The sequence below is a fragment of the Lineus longissimus genome, chromosome 1 (genome assembly GCF_910592395.1).
Source record: "Lineus longissimus chromosome 1, tnLinLong1.2, whole genome shotgun sequence".
In the NCBI taxonomy this organism is placed as follows: Eukaryota; Metazoa; Nemertea; class Pilidiophora; order Heteronemertea; family Lineidae; genus Lineus; species Lineus longissimus.
Window position 1 is genome coordinate 18,249,347 of NC_088308.1, and position 24,718 is coordinate 18,274,064.

A 24,718-nucleotide genomic window follows, 5' to 3' on the forward strand; every position below is an offset into this window, starting at 1 on the left:
AACGATATCGCACACCAGGGACCTGTGCCGCGTTCTAGCTTTCATATTGGTGAAATATAATGCATCGTGTTATCATTCATGGGAAGCATCCGTAGTTTAATAATTCATAGTGGCTGTTGTTCTTTGTTGTATTTGCATCTTCTGAATTGCGCCGATGAAATGGTATCTTCTCATTTGCAAGTTAAGAGGGAATAAATAGCATATTTGAGTTAAGTTACAGTTTTTCCAGACGGACAATGCTCTGTTACACGAGTTGGAACGTCCTTGACCTCGAAGATAAGAATCGACTGGAGCTGTAAGGAAGAGATTTATTCCTGATATAGTTATGTCATGACAACTGTAAATACTTTTCCATGGCGAAACCCTGTACTCATATAAACGTCAAGGCCCGTAGATCATAGCCTATATTTATTCACTTCAAATGCCTGTACAGATACATTGTATGTTATAGTATGATTATAAACTATATACCGCTATGCATGTTTGTGTGCCAGTGTGTGTCACACAGAAGTCTTGTCGTTTTTGTTGTATGTTTACATTGCTAACAATACACCGTCTTCTAAGGAATAGACAATTCCCTGATTCCCAATCTCGCGAAAATATCGCGTGGTTTTCATTAACCAGAGCCTGATTTCGAGCACGATCCAAACATAGTCTTGAAGGCATATAGTATATAAAAGGATGCCAAATTAATTTTGTCATGTTCCAATTCTTTCCAATGAGTGGCCCTGTTCGACAAAAAGCCCGGATCAAATCGTTGTAGGATTGGTCTATTTGAAAATTGGCTGTGCTTCATGAGCTACATGTGTAAATGCTGCAGTCATTGTATTCATTAATTTACGGTGTGCTTCAGTGAACTTGTATTTTTACATGCCTATGTCATAAAATGAGACATTAGTACTGTAATAGTTATAATTAAGTGTTCATTAATACGTAGACGCAGTATCTTTCTGATCACGTGTTTTCGTTTATACAAATGTGACTCTCTAATATTATCAACATAATGTCGAATTATCACATTACATGTATGTTCCCTCTACTATAATGCAGTAAACTGTCATCTCTGCTAGTAGCGTGTGTCGCTCTCTGGCCGGTGCGGAAGGGGCGGCGTGCTGAGCCCAGGATCACTACTAGCAGGACTGCAACTAAACATACTCGTAGCCACCCTCTTGGTCGTATGGGGAGAATTCGTCCCAGATGACGTCAGCCGACTTTGAACTTCATAAGAAGCATCCTTTCCAAGATGGCGGTACGCGAATTTCTTCCACGTCATACGCACCTCTTGCTGTCGTAGACAGTGGAATATGAATATAAATGTACCTTGGAGGTTGGTAAATACGATGAAGAACACCTGGAAGAAATAAGGGTTTCATGTACATGACTGGAGAGTGAGGGTGTAACGTTTTTCCGTTCTGAAAGACTGTTTTACACGTTTTTCCAGCCTCGTCGCAAGTCATTCTATCCGTAAGAATCCGTGATTTAAGTCTTTCTATCGTCAACAATCGGACCACACTAAAACCTATTGTGGTATGCTAACACGGCGACACTCTAATGCATTTGACGCTGTGTTTAATGAATAATTCAAGGAATTGGGATATCTGTACCTGACACGTCAATTGGAAAGCTCCGAGACTACTCTCGGCGCTGACGTCCACCAGGCCGAGACAGCTGAAGATCCAAGGGACGCCCAGCAGGGTCAGCATGGCTACCGCTCCGACAAGTTGTACCTTCAGCGCGCGCCTATTGTCTGGAAGGATAAGCTCATAAATATCTAAGCGAGATTACCACGTGAGACTGCTATCTCCCTTTAAACATGTTTGGTCAAGATGTGATAAAGGTGACATAATTTGTAAATACTTTTTTCATTTTGCAACCTCTAACCTGTGTGAAAATGTCTATAGTCTTTTCCTGGTATCAGAGGAAGATCAACAAAACTAGTCGATCTGGTATGTATTTCGTGACAAGATTCAAGCCACGCCCAGCCATAGGAGCGATACACAGAATTCGATTTCTCTTGTAAAAAGCCCCCTTTCGATGATGCACTTTAATGTTGCTTCTAGCACGTACTTACGCAGTTGGAAATTATTTACAATTCAAAGCACTCCAGCCATCGATTCGTCAGTTTGAAACGACAACTAACTGAATAGACTGCGGCCTTTGCGCCGGCGATAGAACCACTAAATTTTGCATTTTTGAAACATGATTGGTTGTTCTGGTTTCAGACAAATCTTGGGCTAGTATCATTCAGTGTTTTCGTCTCTCAATACTCGACATATACCCGACAAAGATAAACATAGCACCAAGGAAAATCCCTTCGGTCATTCCAAGTCAAATAATGTCAATCTCAAATCGCCCTTTGTCTGTTTTATATTGTTTAAGGTCGATGCGCTCTCAACTCCTAAAAAAACATACAGGACATTCCGTCGAAGTACTAAAGTCTCTCTTTTATCTATGATACGATCGCACTCGCATAATTATTCTCACGGACAAACATGAGGCTGATGAGTGCGTGAGAATAGAAGCGCCACTGTGGAACAACATTTTTGTTTGTGGACACTCGTTCAAAGATCGATATGACACGAAAGGAAAATGGTTCAGGACACTCAGCCAACTGAATAAATAATGATCAACATCACCACATTTTATGTTTTTGAAACTCGAGTGCTAGATCATGCGTACTTTAAGTATTATATCATTGCGTCGTCACATTTATCAATATTCAGCAACTGTTACGCTCGGCAATTCTGATAAACCTGGCTCCAGTCACAGTCCAAGTCTAATCATGTCTAGATGGATGTTTTCTCAAATCGCCCTTCAACTGTTCTTGTTGTTAAGGCTCGATGCACTCAAAGTTACCTACGATTTTGAACTGAAATACGATGTTCAATTAACAGAAGGACAGACAGGCAAAACTGTCAAAAGTCGAAGTTTGGTAGATTGTATTGGATTGTGTATATCAGACAGCAGGTGTTCAGCATTTAGTTTCCTTCGCGACAAAAATTGCCTGCTGTGCGTTGAAAGGATAAAGACGATTACTAAAAACTCTCAAGGAGCCATATCGGGCAAAAGACCTTCTGTCACCCGGTTTTGTGCACCAACTACGGGCGGGAAGCTACTGCTGGCCGACATCAACAATGATACAATGACTGATTTGATTTGCCATAATGCAACAGCAGGCACGCTACAGTTTGCGGAGTCGCGGGGAAGCTATTTCGAAATCACTGGAGAACTGCCGTATACTTTTTGTCCGACCTCTCACAAAGCCGCTCTGAGAATTGGAGACTTCGATAAGAACGGCATCAGTGACGTCATGTGCGATGATGATACACTACAAAGGAAATATTTCACTTTCCTTGACCGTGTTGATTCATCGGTGGATTCGAAACAGAGGGTCAAAGAAACTTGGACATGGTCAGTTAAGTGGTGTTCTCTCGTAACAGGTGAGTTTAACGACGTTGGTACGTTTTGGAGTAATGGGAAACAGCAGATCCTTTGTCAAAATGATATTTCAGGCGAGGTATGGATAACCAACATCGACAAAGCCCCCGTACTAGTGCCAGGTTCTTCCTGGCGATACTGCCTCAAAAACGATCCAGGTCATCAAGGTCTATTATTTATCGTCCTCTTGAATAACGACACGTTCAGTGACTTGGTATGCCACTGGACGAAAACAACCTCTCCTGATCCTTTTACCAAGATCGTTGTCCGTCCTGGCTCCGCTCGGGGGACAATTGGAGACGCAGTCGTTGTACTGGACACCACTAAGACCTGTCCCTTTGGTTCCTTTCTCAGCACAGGACATTTCAATGACGATGGGATTCGAGATTTCGTTTGTGTCACTGGAAAACGTTCGGACAGAAAGCTCAAGGTCTTTCTGGCCAAGGATGGGAAACTTAAGTTCACCGGGCTTGACTATGAGCGCGATTTTGTTTTGTGTGCTGAAGACTCCACCATTTACTTTGGGGAGTTCTCTACACCGGGAAAGAGTGATTTATTATGTCATCAGAAAGATGGTTCCCTGGACATCCAGAATGTGGTTAACAATCATTGATAACGCGTGCTACATTAGATGATTGATGAATTACTTTGAATGCACAATGCGAAAATAAGAATATTGTCAAGTTTTCTTAAGCGCTTCAAGACAGACCTCGGCATTACCAGCTATTGCGGGCCTAGCCAATCAAGCCAATTAGTGCACCTGCTTAATTGGTCCTGGCAAGCCTAATGGAAAATGCATAGGAAATATCAATAAAGTTGGCTTTTTGGGCGGGGTGTTAAAATAATCCCAACTCCCGACTTCTGACACAATTCTATATATGTCTAGGTATTTACTGGCAAAATTTGGAGTGCTTTGGATGGAAATTCGATGGGTCCATCTGTAGGTTGAAAATTTTGGTAAATCTGTAATGCTTCACTCGTAGCCCGTAGTGTAAATTCCTGAGAAATTGGGTTTTGGGGGCATTTCTAGCTGCGCTAGCTGCGCTAGCTCCGAAACTATACATTTGATACAAACTCCCGACTTCAGATGTGGTTGATACAACTCTTAGGATTATATTCCCAAGATTTCAGCTTTATTGGAGAAAAATTCATAGTGTCCATAGGGGGGTTGAAAATTGGAGGATTTTCAATTTTTTTCCCAACAAATATGCGAAAAATATTACTTTCCACCTAGAATTAATCAAAATTTCGCAAACTATCATAAAGTACTTCCTTGCGACAATCATTTGTGAAGCTTTCAAAACTTTTGGGTGATTTATTTGACCCTAAATTAGCAAAAACCAAACATTTTAGTGTTTGCATGCACTTATGCACAGGAGGCTAATATTGCCAGATTAATTCACACCTGTCCAATCTCAAACAAAAGGAATGATGGAGTCTCCCTCTATTCAAAACAGAGTGTGCTAGGCCTGCCATTGCTGGTCGGGTCAGAATAAAGCGCTGGATAAAGACGGCAATTGTTCTATAACAACAGGACTGAAATTGTTCACATTTGAAACTCAATTTTTCCTTTGCATATTCATATTGATATTTCATATTTAAGTTTGTTTTTGATCACCACTTGTGGACTGAATCTGAACACGATTGGCAGACACCGGGTGATTTTACAGTATATTCAAGCTTGGAGTAATTATCTTGACTATTACTCCAAGATTCAAGGAAACACAACATAATTCTTGACATGTAATCTTACCTAGCTGAAGCTGCTTGCTCCTCTGAGCTAGTATCTTCAGGACCATGGAGAAGACGACCAGGTTGGTAAGGATGATGATGCACATTGGTAACAGTGCCACGAACATCATAGTGACCCGCTGAAGACGACATCTGGAAAGTAACAGATGAAAGTAGGGAATGATGTGAATGAAGGCAACCCTTTACAAGTTTTGAAGATGACCATGCTGTGAAGATGATTACACATATTGGTATAGCGCCATGCACGCCATGGCGACTTGCGACGGCGACAGCTGTTATCTAGGCGTCGCTTTCCGAACAATGAAGGCAGGATGATTACAGTCACATTTGTAACAGAGTCACTAACGGTAGTTGATAAAGCTTGGAATCAGTGAAACCTTGGAACCAGTGATAAACCTTGGAATCAGTCCTAAAAATGCATAAAAACATGAAATAATGCCATTCGAACCTAACGTGGTTACGAATCAACATTTGGAGCTTATTCTTACATGATCAGATCGGAATTTTATGGTAATTTAGAAATCTGTCGCATATCCGATTCAATAGTCTATATTTTAGAACAACCCAGTTGTACCTCGCCTCCAGTGTACAGTACTGATCTCCCAAATATGGGAAGACACGCCCACCACACACCCATAATATGAACCAATAGCGCTCCGCTTATAAATACGCCACCACCACGCGGGGCCTATTTGAACTACGGATCGGTCTGTTCATACAGGGTGATACAGAGAAAATTGGGGGCCTGTCATGCATTATGCATGGATAAGGTTGACGACTATGTCTAGGCCTAATTGTCTATGATTGACAGATATTTTATAACAAACGATGAATAAAAGAAGCCTAGTCATGTATGTTTATTACCGAAGTTTGCGGATGAAAAATTTCCTTCGCCGTGAGCGATTTCTTACATCTTCCAGTACGCATCGAGGGATGCAGAGATCTTTGTGACGTCACCAGTTCTAAGCGGTTTTTTTATTCACGTGTGTGTTTGTCCTATGATCTCGTGCATCTAGTACCGAGCATAATACTTTATCGTCTATGGAATACAAAACAATCATAAAAACTAATTTTTGCTTCCATTGAAGAGAAATAAAATATTTTAACGACCACAGCGCATTGCCAATTGATGACGTCATCCTCCACATTAAAAATGTTGGCTTCTGAACTAACTGGCAAATTGCTATCAATAAAGTCAGCTGGGACGAGACTGTCAGTTGGGAGGGTATAAATCGTGGAAGGAACGCACCCGATTTCCCGCGCTATTTGCACAGTGATTCCATGGTTTACATTGAATATTCCAAGGTTTATCAGTGTTTCCAAGGTTTCACTAATTCCATACTTTATCAACTACCGTCACTAACGCGATCGCTGAAGACGACAACGATCTGGATACACTGAACCTAGGCAACGCTTTGCGGGTTTGGAAGATCCCGAGTTGGTGAAGATGACGATAGACATTCAGTGGTAAAAGCGCCATGAATGTAATGGCGACCGCTCGAGACAACATATTTGGACAGAAACGGAATAGACTGTGAGTTTAGGCAACGCTTTACGAGTTTGAAAGATGACGAATTTGGTGAACATGATCTTACACTGGTTATAACGAATCATAATTTCGGTTTATGGCCATTTTTTACTTTTTGAGGCCAGTACTGAGGAAATACCGCGTATTGTGTCTGTTCACCGCTGTAAAGTCCTAGTCGGGACCTTTTACTGACGACGGGGTCAAAAAATAGACAGAACACAACCTGATATTGATAGGTGTCAAAAAATAATTATCTTAGCAATATGAGAGTTAATTAGTAAGTGAACAATGCGCCTTTATCGAGTCGTCTATTGTTGCATCCATTATTATTACTGTTTGATGGGAGATAACAGGTGCGTTCTATATATTTTCTTTTTACGATCATATTTCACAGTAAATGTCAGTCCGATATTATGAAATAAAGTCGAAGAGAACATCACTGAGATACTGCACGGCGTATTGCAATTTTTTATCTGAATCTTTAACATGTTGAAGTCTAAAGGCAGCTAATGCATATATAGGATTACATCGTACCGGTGTATCTGATAACGAAGAGTCAGGGTTTGCTCATGCACATATCGAGTTATCGATGCAGACTTTAGGCCATTCAACATAAATTACTTGTTTATCATCACCGCCCGCCCCGACATTTAGGTCCCGTGCCGATTATTTTGATATTCGATATATCAAATATCAAGGTACCGTCCGCTCCAAGTTGTGCCCTCAACTTCCAACTCAGATTCAAACAACCTACCGCCCTAATTTTACCTGACCCGGTGGCCTGTTGATAATTGATATCCATTTCCCCGTTCTGGACATCACACATGTGGTACAAGTGATTAGTTAAGACTAAACAAATCCAGAGACGCAGCATGCAGCCAGCCGATGCTGAAAAAATGTCTCAATACCTCAGTACAGGGTGACACCAGTCTCGCTCAACGGCAATGAATTATTTTCATTCAAAGTGAATTGTCAGCACACAAAAGAATTATTGACTCAGTGAGACTACACTCGGGGAGATTTTGGAACCAATACTTTCTCAACCTCATACCTGCGTGGGCAAATGCGTATAGGCCTACCAGTTATTTTTATATTGCCGATGAGCCTGGAATCGAGATGAATAAACGCATGTGTTTTTATTTCTTGCTCAACGCATGAATGTTTGACCAAAGCTCACACACTATGTGGTGTATGAGGAGAATGTTTTCAATGGGCGAGACTTGGGGCCATGCTGCTTGCTGTCACTTTGCATGCTTGTGTCAGATGTACATGGATTTGTACGGTACATGTAAAATGTCAGGGGAATAAATCATCAGCAGATCATGGTGCTACTTGACATGGCTTATACATACATTTGTAATATGTCAGTCCAAAAATTATCAAATATCGAATATCAAAGCCCCTCCCAATGGAATACATTGCCAAGTTCATGACCGAAAAATATCAAATACCAAATATCAAAGGCCCTCCCCATCAAACATTGGCGCCAAACAAAATATCAAATATCAATATCAAAGGGCCTCCCCTCCAAATATCGTGAGGTGGAGTGATGATAAACAAGTAATTTATTTTGAATGGCCTTAACTCGGTCTGGCAGCCAGAGAAGAAGGCGGTGGCACAAAAAGGTAAAAGAATTGACACGAAAATGGAATTGCAACTGACAGTAAAGAATAACACTAATCTCGATGAATGAAATGTACGTTCATCCTTCTCACTTTTCAGGATAAAGGTTACCAAGATATTTACGTTACCGAATATTTTCGGTCTCCAAATTTTGTGAGTAACACTGTGCTGTTTAAATGAATTGCGTCATTGAAACAAAAATGGTAACAACCTCTCCCTCATGGCTCGTTCCTGATTTTCAACATAACTACGGCATTTAGCGCCTGCAGCGTCACTGTGGCAGTGGTTAACGAAAACGGTATTTGCTTAATGAATACTTTTTACCGAGGATTCAATATCTGAAAAACGAGTCCGTCAACGCCTTTTTTGGAGTTACATTATGACACTTGATGGCAATAACACCAACCAACCATTTTTTATATTGATGGCTCTGAGGTATTTCAGCAGCGCACGAGCTGTTGTACAATCTCGAAAATGACCTTGACTGTACTTACTTGTAAACACATTTCTCCCATTCTCCGTGAAAAATGTGAATGTTACAAGCGAATGCCACGCCCAGGATAACGACAGGAAATCCTGCAACAAGACGAAGCATCTACAGATCTAAAGGAATAAATGGATAATGAGGAACCGAGCGCCGATGGCAAAATAGCCTACGTTTGTTAATTTGAACTTGATTTGTTAATGTTCAGATGCTTTTGAGTACACTGCACCAGGGGTTGCAGGTCGGAGTCTATATGCCACGATACCGTCATTCTGGAGGCCGAGTGCCACATCTCAACATTACTGTATCACGCACGATTGGCTTTCGTTAAGTTTCCCTTGTACATGGTTATGCGGTATGAAGCGCCAATGGGGAGGGTGGCCTTGACGGTTTAAGCAGATTTGAATGGATTATAGTGCAAAGAGCCACAGGGCAGGGGTTTCTTCACTTTAATGATTACTTTATTTCAGAAGCTAAGACCCAGTTTTGTTCTTGAGAACTCACCCCAAGCCACAGCTGCAGCCTTCCAGACGAAGTGTGAAATGTGAGATCCAACGACACGCACCAGTTTGATATACATATTAACACCCTCCACGCCATTCCAGATGAGGGAAGCCAACAGGAAGTAGAGGCGGAGAATGTTGGCCAGTGCGCAGCCATGGTAGCTGCTGGTAAGGAGCGTGGAGGTCATGAAGACGACGTATAGGAGAAGCAATGACGAACAGAGATTTAGTAAGATCATGGTGGCCCTCTCGCGGCGGAGGTGCCTGAAAGGAGAACAGGTCTCGTAACGTGTTCTTGTCGTTGAGAAACGATTGCAGAGGGCGATTCATGCCAGCGGAATGCTCTTTCGTTTTATACTATTAACGCTATCTGCTACATCGTAACGCTAAACTAATGCCGATAGGTGTGCAACAATAAATATATAAATGGGCATGCACTCATGTCAATTCTTATCATCGAATGTGCGTCAGGGTGAATATCATACCAAAAGCAGATGAAACAGCGTTCATTATCCACGAGAATTTTGCAAACTTCGTTGGTTGACTTGGTTTGGGAATGCGAAATATGGTAGAGATAATGGAATGGAACTCTTCCCATGACGAATTATTATAAATTCTGAATTAGGCAGCGTTAACCACCTGCGCGATGCTGAGCGACAGTCAAGCACTAAATTATTGTATCTACTACTCTGACATTAGGCCTACTTACGGGAATATTGTAAAAGTCAGAATCGTGAGCACCAGACAAATTATTGATATGGATCCCAAAATATACGAGACAATGGCAAGTTCTACCACATGGGGAAATCTCTGAAAAAATATATAAGGACACAAATTATCTACAGGAAAATAGATCTAATGTGATTATCGAATTCTTTTTAAAAAGAAATTCAGAAAGGGAGAATTTGTTAGGCTTACCCAAAATGCATCGTCTGTAATGAACAAAGTCGTCACTCCCTGAAGAAGAGGGAAAAGCAAAGATAAAGCCCCAAACTTCTTACCCAAAACGCCGAGTCTGCTATGAATCGTCCGTCTGCCTAAATATAACAAGAAGAAATAGCCAACATGGTATTGGTGGAGGAAGAAGATATATCTGAATTAGTAAGTAGTGTTGATAGAACAAGAAAAAATGACCAACTGTTTACCTTATCTTCTGCGATCAAGAAAAAATGACCAACTTGGTAAACATGCTATTAGTGGAAACAGGAAAATTACCCCAACAATTATTTGCTGCAAAATCTGATATGAGTGTGTTAAAAAACTCATTTCAGATTTTGCCAGTGTGTGTGTGTGTGGGGGGGGGGGGGAGGCCGGGTGGCGAGAAGACGAAAAACTTAGTGTAAAAAATATAAACTTACCACTCCACCCGTCGTCGCATAGAAGTCACACCGACACCGAACCGTTTGGGATGAATCGCCTAGCAGGGTGCATGTGTGGTTTGTACTCCACAGCAACGACACTTGCCGACCTGACAAAGACCAAAAACTATATTTTTCAAAATGATGCTTCCTTTCCTATTTCTACTTCATCTATCAAACTTGCAACGGACCTAGGCACTGGACTGGTTGTGAAATATTCCACTTTCATCCTCCTCGCGCAAAACAAGAACTCTTTTTTTATGACGTCGTTCCGTCCCTGTTGGAATTTACCGCCATTTCCTCTGAATGGCCTTGAATAGGCCATTGCATTGTCATAAGACTTTTTGGGTTTCTTGACACACGACGGTTTGCGACATGGTTAAAATAATTCATTGAAACAATTTGGCTGAATCTGTTTTGTTTTAAACGACTTATGGCACTGCCTTCAAACGTTATTACTACGAATCCGTGGCCGTAATGAATACGGATTAGCCGCTTTCGAGAGTTCAGGGAATATACATGTAGAAGTGAATATGATATGATACACTTTACCTTTAACGACCATATTTGCACCGTCCGAGCAAAATCTGTCCTTGATGACAGATGCATCTTCCTGTTAGAAAATGAAATTTCGCTTTACTAAACCTGCATGTAGATTGAGTAGACAACATATAGCGTGCGGTTCATATGTCCAATATCTCCACGTACCGGTCTTTCATTAGAGCCTAGTAAGGTATCGTTTCGTTCAATCATGGTTAAACATCTTTTTCTGAAGTTATAATTTTTAGGCCAAAACTTACCATCTTAGCGCTGAACTCCACAATGATAGCCTCTGGACCAGAAAATGCCTTTCTGGAACCATCATGCATATGAACAGTTTCAGTTATGGTCATATAAAGTGGAGTATCCGGGCACAAGATGCCCAGACTCGTCTCATTAGCTCTCAAAACGAACTCAACAATCCTGCAAGGAAAGAAACACTTTTTAATTTCCTGCAATGGCCAATATCAAGTATGGATTAATATATACTTGCCAATTTTGATTCATGAGTTGTAGAATCGCATATTTAATGTTTAAAGGGCGGGGGGGGGGGGGTTACTGCTGCACCGGAATCAATTCCACAACTTACTTTTTATAGTACCCGCTTGCCTGGAAAACCACATCTGAATCTGCCACGAGTATCACTTCGGCGACCTCTAGAAGTTTCAAGGTCGTACACGGGTCAAGGTCGATCTCCTTGGTTTTTTCTGTTGTTTGCGACACGGTTCTCATGGCGCGAACCGTGACGTCATACTTCATTTTCACAAGAAGTGTCCACAGACGGTCGACAGCATTGGTTAGGGTTGTGTTAGTGGTATTCATTGTCTGGAAGACAATTAGAATTGATATGATATGCATGTAGATGGATTTCGTCCGAGGTTTTTTCGAAGAAAATATCACCCAAGGCTTGCCCTACTTAGACTCCCTGGGCGTCATCCTAGTTTGGTCTCCTTATGGTGAGGGTGAGGAACGAGGCCGGTCCACTGCGTCCGGGGTGTAGCCCAACTATAGGTCGTGACATGTTTAGCCTTCTCTCCAAATTGTAAATGGAGTGTACAGAATTACTCTTAGAGGTGAAAAATTGCCCCATCCTTCTTCCATTGGTTATTAAGTGGTCCCCATTCTCATAACATGCAATTTCAGCGAGTGATCCATTTGTCGACTGAAGTAGGATCTCGCCCGACAATAACTTACCAAATATCCAGCTAAAACGTCCAATTGTTGACCGAAGTAAGACATCGGACATTTTTTTATTGCTGTTGAGATCAATGTACTCCATGATGCCTTCTTGTTTTTGATATTGCACGTGATATTAGTTTCGGAGGTATTGTCATAGGGGCAGGTTAGATGTACGACCTGACCAATGGAAGCATCGGGGCAGTCAAATTGCCCCCTATCGGGATCATTGATTGATTGACCCAGGCAGATATCTGAAAGGTAAAATTAATCGAATAGCGGTGCCTCCATCTGTATATCCGTGTTACAACCAAGAGCATTCGTTTTACCTCAGCGATGTGACACTGTCATATCCTGCTTATTTACGCTGTCTGTTTACTCTGATTGTTGTTTCCATGAAAATGACACACGCCACCAGAGAAAACCTCTCGTTTTTTAAAAGATTAGCGATGATTGAAACACTACATAAACTTTGTATTATTCTCATCATGATAAACCAAGTGGACAACCTAAATTATAACGCGCAGCGATCGGGAAACAGTATACGCGCACCAATTGTACACAAATACATGTATACAACTGGCGACGCGCGCATGTATCATGACATTTGGCTACGCCTGTCGTTAGAAATAGGAACTAGATATAGTTGGGCCCACAGTAAATGTATGCGAACGAACGGCGTGCCCCCCTTTAAATGTCCTAATTCAAAATTGAAAGGCGTATAGTGCGTTCTTCTAAATCCGGTAAGTTCTATTTATCGGATCGGATTCACAACCGCCTGGAAGCAGCCGACTGATAGAATAACCGGATCTATACATAGCAGAAAACGAACCCCGCCTATTGATCAGTATTGAGACGGGCATGATAATGACAATCTTATCTCTTTTTGGCTCAAATTACTGCCGATTTGTCTCACAAAATTACCTCTTGTGTTAAAACTAACCAAATCAAAATATCTTGATATCATTCTTTTTCTCAAGAACTATTTTCCATCAACTGGTACGAGTACTTTTAGTCTAAATTTGAAAGGACCACGAGTTGGAGGCTTCTGTATTTACCTTTTCTACATTCCCTTGGCATATAGTCCGCATACTGAGATTCCAGCTCCTTCACTTCCCTCCGTGTCTCAGCCGTTAGATTCGTCTCAGAAACTCTGTAATCAGCGGCGTAAGCACTGAGCAGAAGCAACAGTTGGGCTGTTATCACCTGTGATGCTCTCATTCTGGAAGTTGACGGGAAAAGGAACCCTAAAAAACATTATCGGGATATGACTTTTCCTATTCTAATAAGTTTTAGACCCTCGCATATCAAAACGAGTTTGGGTTGGCCTGCATTGGTTTGTAAATCCCTATCGCACTCCAGTCGTCAAAGAATTTCGAATACTGAACTAAAAATTTCCAATTGTGTTAATGGGAACTGAATACAAATTTCAACAACAAATGCCGTTGTAGACTGATATGCAAGATACACAATATTATTAGTGCCAAGTTTTGACGAATTTGCATGCACAATGGCTGCACTATGACATTGTTTATTTGTATTCAGATGTGCCAGAACAATACAATTCTGTTAAAAATCGGTAAGCTTATATTGGTCCTGTCATCTATTTTGACAAATCTATCATCAGGTACAAGATAAACAGCCCGAAATGTATGGTATTGTTTGCATCTCCATTCCAGACGTCAAAATTATTTGAACTGGAGTATTTAAACAAGCATTTATGCGGAATAGGAAATAAATTGCTGCTGGCTGTGATGATCAACACTTCGTAGACCCAGCTGACAGCCTCAAACATTCCTCTTCACACCATGTGTGGTCTCAGTTGTTTTCCAGACGATTCCCGAGCATTATCAATGGGTTGCGCAGGGCAGGGATGATCTAGAATATAATGAAGGCCGTGGTTTCGAACAGGTGAAGCAGTCTAAAGCCCCCCCCCCCCCCCGAATGTCATCTCCCATTGTATAGTGACGGAATTAGATATCTCGGAGATTAAAAGCGCATGATGGAAACCAATGTTGGTGTAACCTCTGTCAGCGTTTCCCATATTTCAGTGTTTCCCAAACTGTTCCCTGTTCACGGGTAAGGTGACCTAGAACCGAACAACCAAACGGACCCTGGCCAAGGCTCTCACACAACAACACTCACTACCCCTGTCCCCGCGGCACACTACCATATATTGCCCCGTCGGACATTTAAAAGCATTTGAACGGAATGTAACCTTCCTGGAATTTACGAGCGATGTCCAAAACCGATGCTGGCGAAAATCATTATCAGCGACACGACATGTGACGGCGCAAAGTAAAGAGAGGGCACACTATTGTCCTGACCACACATAGCATCGGTCCATTTAAAACAATAACACCCGTATCACCACACCATCATTCGGGAAGTAAGAAGCCCAAAAGGGTTGCCACTAAAGGGATAGAAGTAACTCGCAAAGAATTCGAGAACGACAAGAATTCGACTTGATCACAATTTAATTACCTTTATATACGCTTATCCGAATACGGCAATACTGCTGCGTGGTTCTCCGTAGCTTGCAGTCCGTCGCTTTCTGTCAACTACATCAGAGCAAGCAGCTGTGGTCATAAATCGGTAAACAAACATATGATACCCCGGTGAATTATTAACCGTTTGTAAGATATTATGTTCGCCTGTCAAGAACACCGCTTATTGCTAAATGCTTTATTAGTGACTTGAAGATAGGAGACTTTTAAGTGACCAATGGCCATGGCCAAGCAATCAAAATGATGGCGACATTGTAGCAATAAAGTAAGGTATTTAACCAAAAGCGAACCCGGTGAAATGACGTAAGATACAGTAGTTCTTCAGCCATATCCTTTCTCGAAGTACTGAAGGATGCCGAGTTTAACTGGGGGTTTGCCTGACCAATCACACGATAATACAGACATCGCAAATGATGCATTTAGTACTAGCCTCGTTTCCCGAGCGAAAGATCCAAAAAATCTTTTAGTCCGCGGTTGCTGCGGGAAGAGGCTTGTCAAGAAATAAAGCCAATAAAGATTTAAACGCCAGCGCACCTGAAAACACTCTTCAAATAGAGGTACAGGTGGTTGATTTCTACCGATGACGCCTTAAACCTACTGGAACAATGTTTGCATCACAAGTCAAAGAACTTTGTATCACTTACTTTCCAAGAATGTTACGATATTAACAAATTATGGGTGTCAATAGGCCCAGCAAACATTACACTCCGGACGCAGTGGACTACCATTCGTTATGGGATGACTAAAGATTGTCCCAACAACTTAATCAAACATGTGCCCGGGATGAGATAGCCTTATCTTGTCTCAGACTAATAATCTGATGGAGCTCGTGAAACAGACATGTGTTTTGATAGACCCTGTCCTGATATTGTGCGCCCGGGTTCATTTGCATCCACTGCTTCCAAATATCAAAATTACTCGCTCGGTGACCGTCCCATGCAGAAACATGTGGGAAGGTATGTCTCGTAGACATCTAAATGAAACGACTAAGAGCCGTTGTGCTCACCGTATCGATATGATAGACAATTCATGCTGCTTAAAAAACGTGCTATATATAATACATGTTTATACAACAAAATCGCACTTGATGCCTTATAACGTCTGTGACCATGAAAAGTATGTCAAATCAAAAACCTGTATGATATGTGATGTATCCTTGCTTGGAAGTACCTATCATAAAGAAATCATTGAAAACGAGCCGCTTATAAGCAAGATATCACACTTTTTAGGTTTTCACTTTTGGCCGCCTGGTGGCGAAGTCGAGAATCAGATCGGACCGCAATTTAGTATCAGAGGTTATCAAACCAAGGGGTCATGTACCTTAAGTTTCAAGTTCATAGCCCTAGCGGTAATGAAACGTGCCTCGTTACACCCTACGGCTAATTTACGCCATGTGACCTATTTCACCTTGAAAAGTACGTCAAATCAAAAACCCGTATTACATGTTATGTACCCTTGCTTGGAGTACCTACCATAAGAATTTCATTGAAAACAAGTCATTTATATGCAAGATATCACACTTTTTAGTTTTGGCCCCCTGGTGGCCCAGTCGAGAATCAGATCGAACCAAAATTCAGTGTATGAAGTCACTCGACATAGGGAGTCATGTATACAAAGTTTCAAAATCATAGCCCAAGCGGTTAAGAAACAAGCCACTGTTCTTGAAACAGGATACAAACGTCGGACGACGGCGGACGGCGTACGACGACAACAGACGATACGGACCCTGCGGTATTGTATAGGATGAGCCAACAGGGCAATTACGGTGAGCGCGATGGAACAGCAAGACCCAGACCAAATCATACCTGGTTCCAACGCCTGCTCCAAAGCCTAGCTAGATTGGCAAGAGAGATGAAGCAATCACAACTGGACCTGCACCTCCACCGTCTTGCCGACAGGGTCAGTTGGACGAGCAAGTCACAACCAGACCGAATCGGGCTTGGCTGCTAATCAGCCTCGACAACACGATTACTTGGATGAGTCGGCCACAACAAAACCGAATCCGCAATGAGACATACACAGCAAGTCCGGTCGGGTCCTGTCAACGCCGTGAAAAAGATTAGACAGACACAACCAGACTGTATCGGCCTGGTAGCTGCACCCTGTCGTCGATACGATATGAGACAGACACAACCAGACTGTATCGGCCTGTTAGCTCCACCCTGTCGTCGATACGATATGAGACAGACACAACCAGACTATATCGGCCTGTTAGCTCCACGCTGTCGTCGATACGGTATGAGATATGAGACATTCACAAATTCGAACATGGGAGCTTAACCGTGTTGTCAACCCGGATAGAGAGACGAGATAATGAAAACCAAAGCGAAACACCTGATCCAGTGAAAGTGATGAGAAGGCAACTACCAGCCTTAGTAGGGCCATCAGGCTGCACCACCGCGCCAGAGTGAGAGAGATGAGATAGAGACCAAACTGAAACGGCTAAGACAGATCCATCATGTCGACACAGTGCGAGTGAAGAAAAAGCCACAACCAGCCTGAGTAGGGCTAGCAGGCTGCACCACCGTCTTGTCGCTTCCAAGAGAAACATGATACATTCACAACCAGATCGAATTGAGCCTTTCAGCTCCACCATGTCGCCGACACAGCGAGAGAGAAGACAAGGTCTCCACCAGTCCAATAATGGCCTACTTGCTGGTTCATCGTCTTGTCATCATTATTAGAGACACGGAATAGTCACAACCAGACCGAACTGGCTAAGGCAGATCCAGTGAGAGTGATTAGAAGGCTACAACCAGCCTGAGTAGGACCAGCAGGCTGCACCACCGTCTTGTTTTGTTCCAAGAGAAACACGAGATATTCACAACCACATCTAATCAGGCCTCTCATGCAGCTCCACCGTATCGCCGATGTAGTGAGAGTGAAGACAGTGTCTCAACCAGTTCGAGCAGGGCCTACTGGCAGGCCCCATCATCTTGACATCGTGATGAGAGAGACGGGATACTCACAACCAGTCTAAATCGGGCCTGGCTGCCCTACCGTCATGCCAACCCGATGGGAGAGATGACAGATGACAGTCACCGCCAGTCCGAATCGGGCCTGGCGCTTCAAAGACATCGTGTCACCAACACGGTGGAAGAAACGGGAAAGCCGCAACAAGCTCGAATAATATATGGAACACAACCGTATTTTCATCCCTATAGGTGACAATAGGCAGACACAACACACACCAACGACATCAGGGCTTTCATCTCGACCGTGTCCCGCCAACACGGTGAGAGAGATGAGACAGTCACACCAAGCCCGATTATGTCCTACTGCCTGCCCCACCGTCCTGTCTATACGGTGAGGGAGATGAGACAGTCACCCCGAGCACGATTGTTACCTACTGGCTGCCCCGCCGTCTTGCCAAAACGGTGAGAGAGATGAGACAGTCACAACCAGCCCGAATATGTCCTACTGCCTGCCCCACCATTCCCGTCATCATGTCGAGAGAGATGAGACAATCACCCTGTGCACGATGATGTCCTAATGTCTGCCCCGCCGTCCCGTCATCACTGTGAGTAAGATGAGTCACCCAGAGCCCGATTCTGACCTGCTGGCTGCCCCGCCGTCATGCCAAAGCGTTGAAAGAGATGAGACAGTCACACCCAGCCCGATCATGTCCTACAGCCTGTTCTGTCGTCCTGTCAACATGATTACATATAAGAGACAGTCGCCCGAGCCTGATATGATCTCCTATTGCCAGCCTTGTCGTCTTCCCACATTATGTCCTACTGTATGCCCCGCCCTTCCCGTCATCACGTTGAGAGATATGGGACAGCCATCTCGAGCCCGATTATGTCCTAATGTCTGCCCCGCCCTCCCTTCATCATGTAAAAGATATGAGACAGTCACACCAAACCTGATCATGTCCTACTGCCAGCCCTGTCGTCCTGTCTTGTGTCCTGTTGGCTGCCACGCCGTCTTGCCAAAACAGATGAAACAGTCACAGAAACAGTCACATCGAGCCCGATTGAGTCCTACTGCCTGCCCTGTCGTCTTGTAAACACGGTAAAATATATGAGACAGTCACCCCGATTCTGGTGATGTCCTATTGCCAGCCCAGTCGTCTTTCTATCCTCATAATGTCCTACACTCTGCCCCGCTGTGCCGTAATCGCGTTGAGAGAGATAAAACTCTCACTCCGAGCCCGATAATGTCCTACTGTCTGCCCCGATATTCACGTCATCACGTTGAAAGACATGAGACAGCCATCCTGAGCTCGATTATGTCCTACTGACTGCCCCGCCGTCCCGTCATTCTGTTGAGAGAGATGAGACAATCACCATGTGCCCGATGATGTCCTAATGTTTGCCCCGCCGTCTTGCCAAGAGTTGAGAGAGATGAGACAATCACAACCAGCCCGATTATGTCCTACTGCCTGCCCTGTCGTCTTGTAAACACGGCAACATATATGAGACAGTCACCCCGAGCCTGGTGATGTCCTATTGCAAGCCCTGTCGTCTTTCCTCATAATGTCCTACTGGCTGCCCCGCCGTCCTGTCTGCACGGTGAGAGAGATGAGACAGTCACCCCAAGTCAAATGATGTCCTAATGTGTGCTCCGCCGTAGTTTGAACACGTTGAGAGAGACGAGACAGTCACACCAAACCTGATCATGTCCTACTGCCGGCCCGCCATCCTGTCTACACGGTGGGAGAGATGAGCCATCAGCCCGAGCCCGATTGTGTCCTGTTGGCTCACCCGCCGTCTTGCTAAAACGGTGAGAGAGATGAGACGGTCAAAACTAGCCCGATTATGTCCTACTGTCTTCCCTGCCGTCCCGTCATCACGTTGAGCGAGATGAACCAGCCACCCCGAGCCTGATGATGTCCTGCTGCCTGCCCTGTCGTCTTGTAAACACGGTAGAATACATGAGACATTCGCACCCAACCCAATTATGTCCTACTGCCTGCACCACCGTCCTGTCAACACGATGACGGAGATGGGACAGTCACCCCGAGCCCGATTATTCCCTGATGGCTGCCCCTCCGATGTTTGAACACGTTGAGAGAGACAAGACAGCCACACCAAACCTGATCATATCCTACTGCCTTCCCCACCGTCCTGTCTACACGGTTAGGGAGATGAGACAGTCACCCTGAGCCCGATTGTGACCTGTCGGCTGCCTCCCGTCTTGCCAAAGCAGAGGGAGAAGGATGAGACAGTCACAACCAACCCGATTATGCCCTACTGCCTGTCCCGTCATCAAGCCAACGCTTTGAAGGAGATAAGACGTCGACCCGAGCCAGATGATGTCCTAATGTCTGCCCCGTCGTTGTTTGAATACGTTGACAGAGACGAGACAGTCACACCAAACCTGATCATGTCCTACTGCCTGCCCGTAGTCCTGTCTACACGGTGAGAGAGATGCGACAGTCACAACCAGTCCGATTATGTCTTTCTGTCTGCCCCGCCGTCCCGGCATCACGTTCAGCGAGATGAAACAGCCACCCAGGCTATATGAAGTCCCACTGCCTGCCCTGTCGTCTTGTTAATAGGGTAAAAGCTTTGTGACAGTGAACCCGAACCCGATTGTGTCCTGCTGGCTGCCCCAACATCCTGTCTGCACGGTGAGAGTGATGCGACAGTCACAACCAGCTTGATTATGTCCTACTGCCTGTCCCGTCACCTAGCCAACACGGTGAAAGAGATCAGACGTCACCCCAAGCCAAAAGATGTCCTAATGTCTGTCCCGCCGATGTTTGAACCCGTTGAGAGAGACGAGAGTCACACCAAACATGATTATGTCCAACTGCCTGCCCAGCCATCCTTTCTACACGGTGAGGGAGATGAGACAGTCACCCTCAGCCGATTGTGACCTGTCGGCTGCCTCGCCGTCTTGCCAAAGCAGAAAGAGAGAGATGAGACAGTCACACCAAACCTGATCATGTCCTACTGCCGGCCCGCCATCCTGTCTACACGGTGAGGGAGGAGAGACAGTCACCCCGAGCCCGATTGTGTCCTGCTGGCTCATCCGCCGTCTTGCCAAAATGGTGAGAGAGATGAGACAGCCATCCCGAGCCCGATTATGTCCTACTGTCTGCCCTGCCGTCGTTCGAACACATTGAGAGAGATGAGACAGTCACACCAACCCTTACCATGTCCTACTGCCTGCCCTGCCATCTGCTATCAGGGTGAGAAAGATGAGATAGTCACAACCAGCCCGATTATGTCCTACTGTCTGCCCCGCCGTCCCGTCATCACGTTCAGCGAGATGGAACAGCCACCCGAGCTTTATGAAGTCCCACTGCCTGCCATGTCGTCTTGTTAATAGGGTAAAAGCTATGTGACAGTCACCCGGAACCCGATTGTGTCCTGCTGGCTGCCCCGCCGTCCTGTCTGCACGGTGAGAGAGATGAGACAGTCACAACCAGTCTGATTATGTCCTACTAACTTTCCCGTCATTTAGCCAACACGGTGAAAGAGATCAGATGTCACCCGAAGTCAAATGATGTCCAAATGTCTGCTCCGCCGTAGTTTGAACACGTTGAGAGAGACGAGACAGTCACACCAAACCTGATCATGTCCTACTGCCGGCCCGCCATCCTGTCTACACGGTAAGGGAGATGAGACAGTCACCCCGAGCCCGATTATGTCCTACTGGCTCACCCGTCGTCTTGCCAAAACGGTGAGAGAGATGAGACGGTCACAACCTGCCCAATTATGTCCTACTGTCTGCCCTGCCGTTCCGTCATCACGTTGAGCGAGATGAGCCAGCCACCCCGAGCCTGATGATGTCCTATTGCCAGACCTATCGTCTTGCCACATGATGTCCTACTTTCTACCGCGCCCTTCCCGTCATCACGTTGAGAGAGATGACACAGTCACCCCGAGCCCGATAGTGTCTTACGGTCTACCCTCCATTCCCGTCATCACGTTGAGAGAGATAAGACAGCCATCCCAAGCCCGATTATAACCTAATGTCTGCCCCGCCGTCCCGTCATCATGTAAAAGATATGAGACGGTCACACCCAACCAGATTATGTCCGGCTGCCTGCCCTGTCGTCTTGTAAACACGGTAAAATACATGAGACAGTCACCCAGAGCATGATGATGTCCTATTGCCAGCCCTGTCGCCTATCCTCATAATGTCCTACTGTCAGCCCCGCTATTCACGTCATCATGTTGAGAGAGATGAGACAGCCACCCTGTGCCCGATGATGTCCTAATGTCTGCCCCGCCGTCTTGCCAAAACGGTGAGAGAGATGAGACTGTCACTCCGAGCCTGATGATGTCCCGCTGCCTGCCCTGTCGTCTTGTAAACACGGTAAAATACATGAGACAGTCACCCAGAGCATGATGATGTCCTATTGCCTGCCCTGTCGTCTTGTAAACACGGTAAAAGATATGAGACATTCACACCCAACCCAATTATGTCCTACTGCCTGCACCACCGTCCTGTCTACACGGTGACGGAGATGAGACAGTCACCTCCAGCCCGATTGTTGCCTGATGGCTGCCCCGCCGTTGTTTGAACACGTTGAGAGAGACGAGACAGTCACACCAAACCTGGTCATGTCCTACTGCCTTCCCCACCATCCCGTCTACACGGGAGATGAGACAGTCACACCGAGCCCGATTGTGACCTGCTGCCTGTGCCGTCATCTAGCAAACGCGGTGAAAGAGATAAGACGTCACCCCGAGCCAGATTATGTGCTAATGTCTGCCCCGCCATTGTTTGAACACGTTGAGAGAAACGAGACAGTCACACCAAACCTGATCGTGTCCTACTGTCTTCTCCACCGTCCTGTCTACACGGTGAGGGAGATGAGACAGTCATCCCGAGCCCGATTGTGACCTGCTGGCTACACCGCAGCCTTACCAAAGCGATGAGAGAGATGCGACAGTCACACCCAGCTCGATTTTGTGCTACTGCCAATCCTGTCGTCTTGAACACAGTAACATATATGAGACAGTCACCCCGAGCCTGGTCATGTCCTATGCCAACCCTGTCGTCTTTCCTCATAATGTCTTACTGTCTGACCCGCTGTCCCGTTATCACGTTGAGAGAGATGATACTGTCAACCCGAGCCCGATGATGTCCTACTGCCTGCACCACCGTCCTGTCTACACGGTGAGGGAGATGAGACAGTCACAACCAGCCCGATTATGTCCTACTGCCTGCTCCGCCATTCCCGTCATCACGTTGAGAGAGATGAGACAATCACCCTGTACCCGATGATGTCCTAATGTCTGCCCCGCCGTTTTGCCAAAACGGTGAGAGAGATGAGACAATCACCTTGTGCCCGATGATGTCCTAATGTCTGCCCCGCCGTCTTGCCAAAACGGTGAGAGAGATGAGACTGTCACCCCGAGCTTGGTGATGTCCTATTGCCAGCCCTGTCGCCTATCCTCATAATGTCCTACTGTCAGCCCCGCTATTCACGTCATCATGTTGAGAGAGATGAGACAGCCACCCTGTGCCCGATGATGTCCTAATGTCTGCCCCGCCGTCTTGCCAAAACGGTGAGAGAGATGAGACTGTCACCCCGAGCCTGATGATGTCCCGCTGCCTGCCCTGTCGTCTTGTAAACACGGTAAAATACATGAGACAGTCACCCAGAGCATGATGATGTCCTATTGCCTGCCCTGTCGTCTTGTAAACACGGTAAACGATACGAGACATTCACACCCAACCCAATTATGTCCTACTGCCTGCACCACCGTCCTGTCTACACGGTGACGGAGATGAGACAGTCACCTCCAGCCCGATTGTTGCCTGATGGCTGCCCCGCCGTTGTTTGAACACGTTGAGAGAGACGAGACAGTCACACCAAACCTGGTCATGTCCTACTGCCTTCCCCACCATCATGTCTACACGGGAGATGAGACAGTCACACCGAACCCGATTGTGACCTGCTGCCTGTGCCGTCATCTAGCAAACGCGGTGAAAGAGATAAGACGTCACCCCGAGCCAGATTATGTGCTAATGTCTGCCCCGCCATTGTTTGAACACGTTGAGAGAAACGAGACAGTCACACCAAACCTGATCGTGTCCTACTGTCTTCTCCACCGTCCTGTCTACACGGTGAGGGAGATGAGACAGTCACCCCGAGCCCGATTGTGACCTGCTGGCTACACCGCAGCCTTATCAAAGCAATGAGAGAGATGAGACAGTCACACCCAGCTCGATTATGTGCTACTGCCTATCCTGTCGTCTTGTAAACACAGTAACATATATGAGACAGTCACCCCGAGCCTGGTCATGTCCTATGCCAACCCTGTCGTCTTTCCTCATAATGTCTTACTGTCTGACCCGCTGTCCCGTTATCACGTTGAGAGAGATGAAACTGTCAACCCGAGCCCGATGATGTCCTACTGCCTGCACCACCGTCCTGTCTACACGGTGAGGGAGATGAGACAGTCACAACCAGCCCGATTATGTCCTACTGCCTGCCCCGCCATTCCCGTCATCATGTTGAGAGAGATGAGACAATCACCCTGCGCCCGATGATGTCCTAATGTCTGCCCCGGAGAGATGAGACAGTCACAACCAGCCAGACTATGTCCTACTGCCTGCCCCGCCATATCTGTCATCACGTTGAGAGAGATGAGACAGCAATACCGAGCCGGATTATGTCCTACTGACTGCCCCGCCGTCCCGTCATCATGTTGAGAGAGATGAAACAATCACCCTGTGCCCGATGATATCCTAATGTCTGCCCCGCCGTCTTGCCAAAACGGTGAGAGAGATGAGACTGTCACCCCGAGCTTGGTGATGTCCTATTGCCAGCCCTGTCGCCTATCCTCATAATGTCCTACTGTCAGACCCGCTATTCACGTCATCATGTTGAGAGAGATGAG

General features: G+C 45.3%; 1 protein-coding gene across 1 annotated transcript; it reads right to left on the minus strand.

Moving 5' to 3' along the window:
- Positions 1 to 393: 393 nt before the first annotated feature.
- Positions 394 to 14,939, minus strand: LOC135489650 (uncharacterized). The gene is made up of 14 exons (XM_064775095.1): positions 14,887 to 14,939; positions 13,461 to 13,649; positions 12,421 to 12,656; positions 11,816 to 12,051; positions 11,487 to 11,649; positions 11,239 to 11,299; positions 10,687 to 10,796; positions 10,247 to 10,285; positions 10,038 to 10,138; positions 9,330 to 9,592; positions 8,836 to 8,917; positions 5,192 to 5,322; positions 1,605 to 1,747; positions 394 to 1,351 (listed from the first exon to the last, which is right to left on the minus strand). The coding sequence occupies exons 2-14, from the start codon at positions 13,621 to 13,623 to the stop codon at positions 1,067 to 1,069; spliced, it is 2,013 nt and encodes a 670-aa protein (XP_064631165.1). The 5' UTR covers positions 13,624 to 13,649; positions 14,887 to 14,939; the 3' UTR covers positions 394 to 1,066.
- Between the last annotated feature and the right edge of the window lie 9,779 nt (positions 14,940 to 24,718).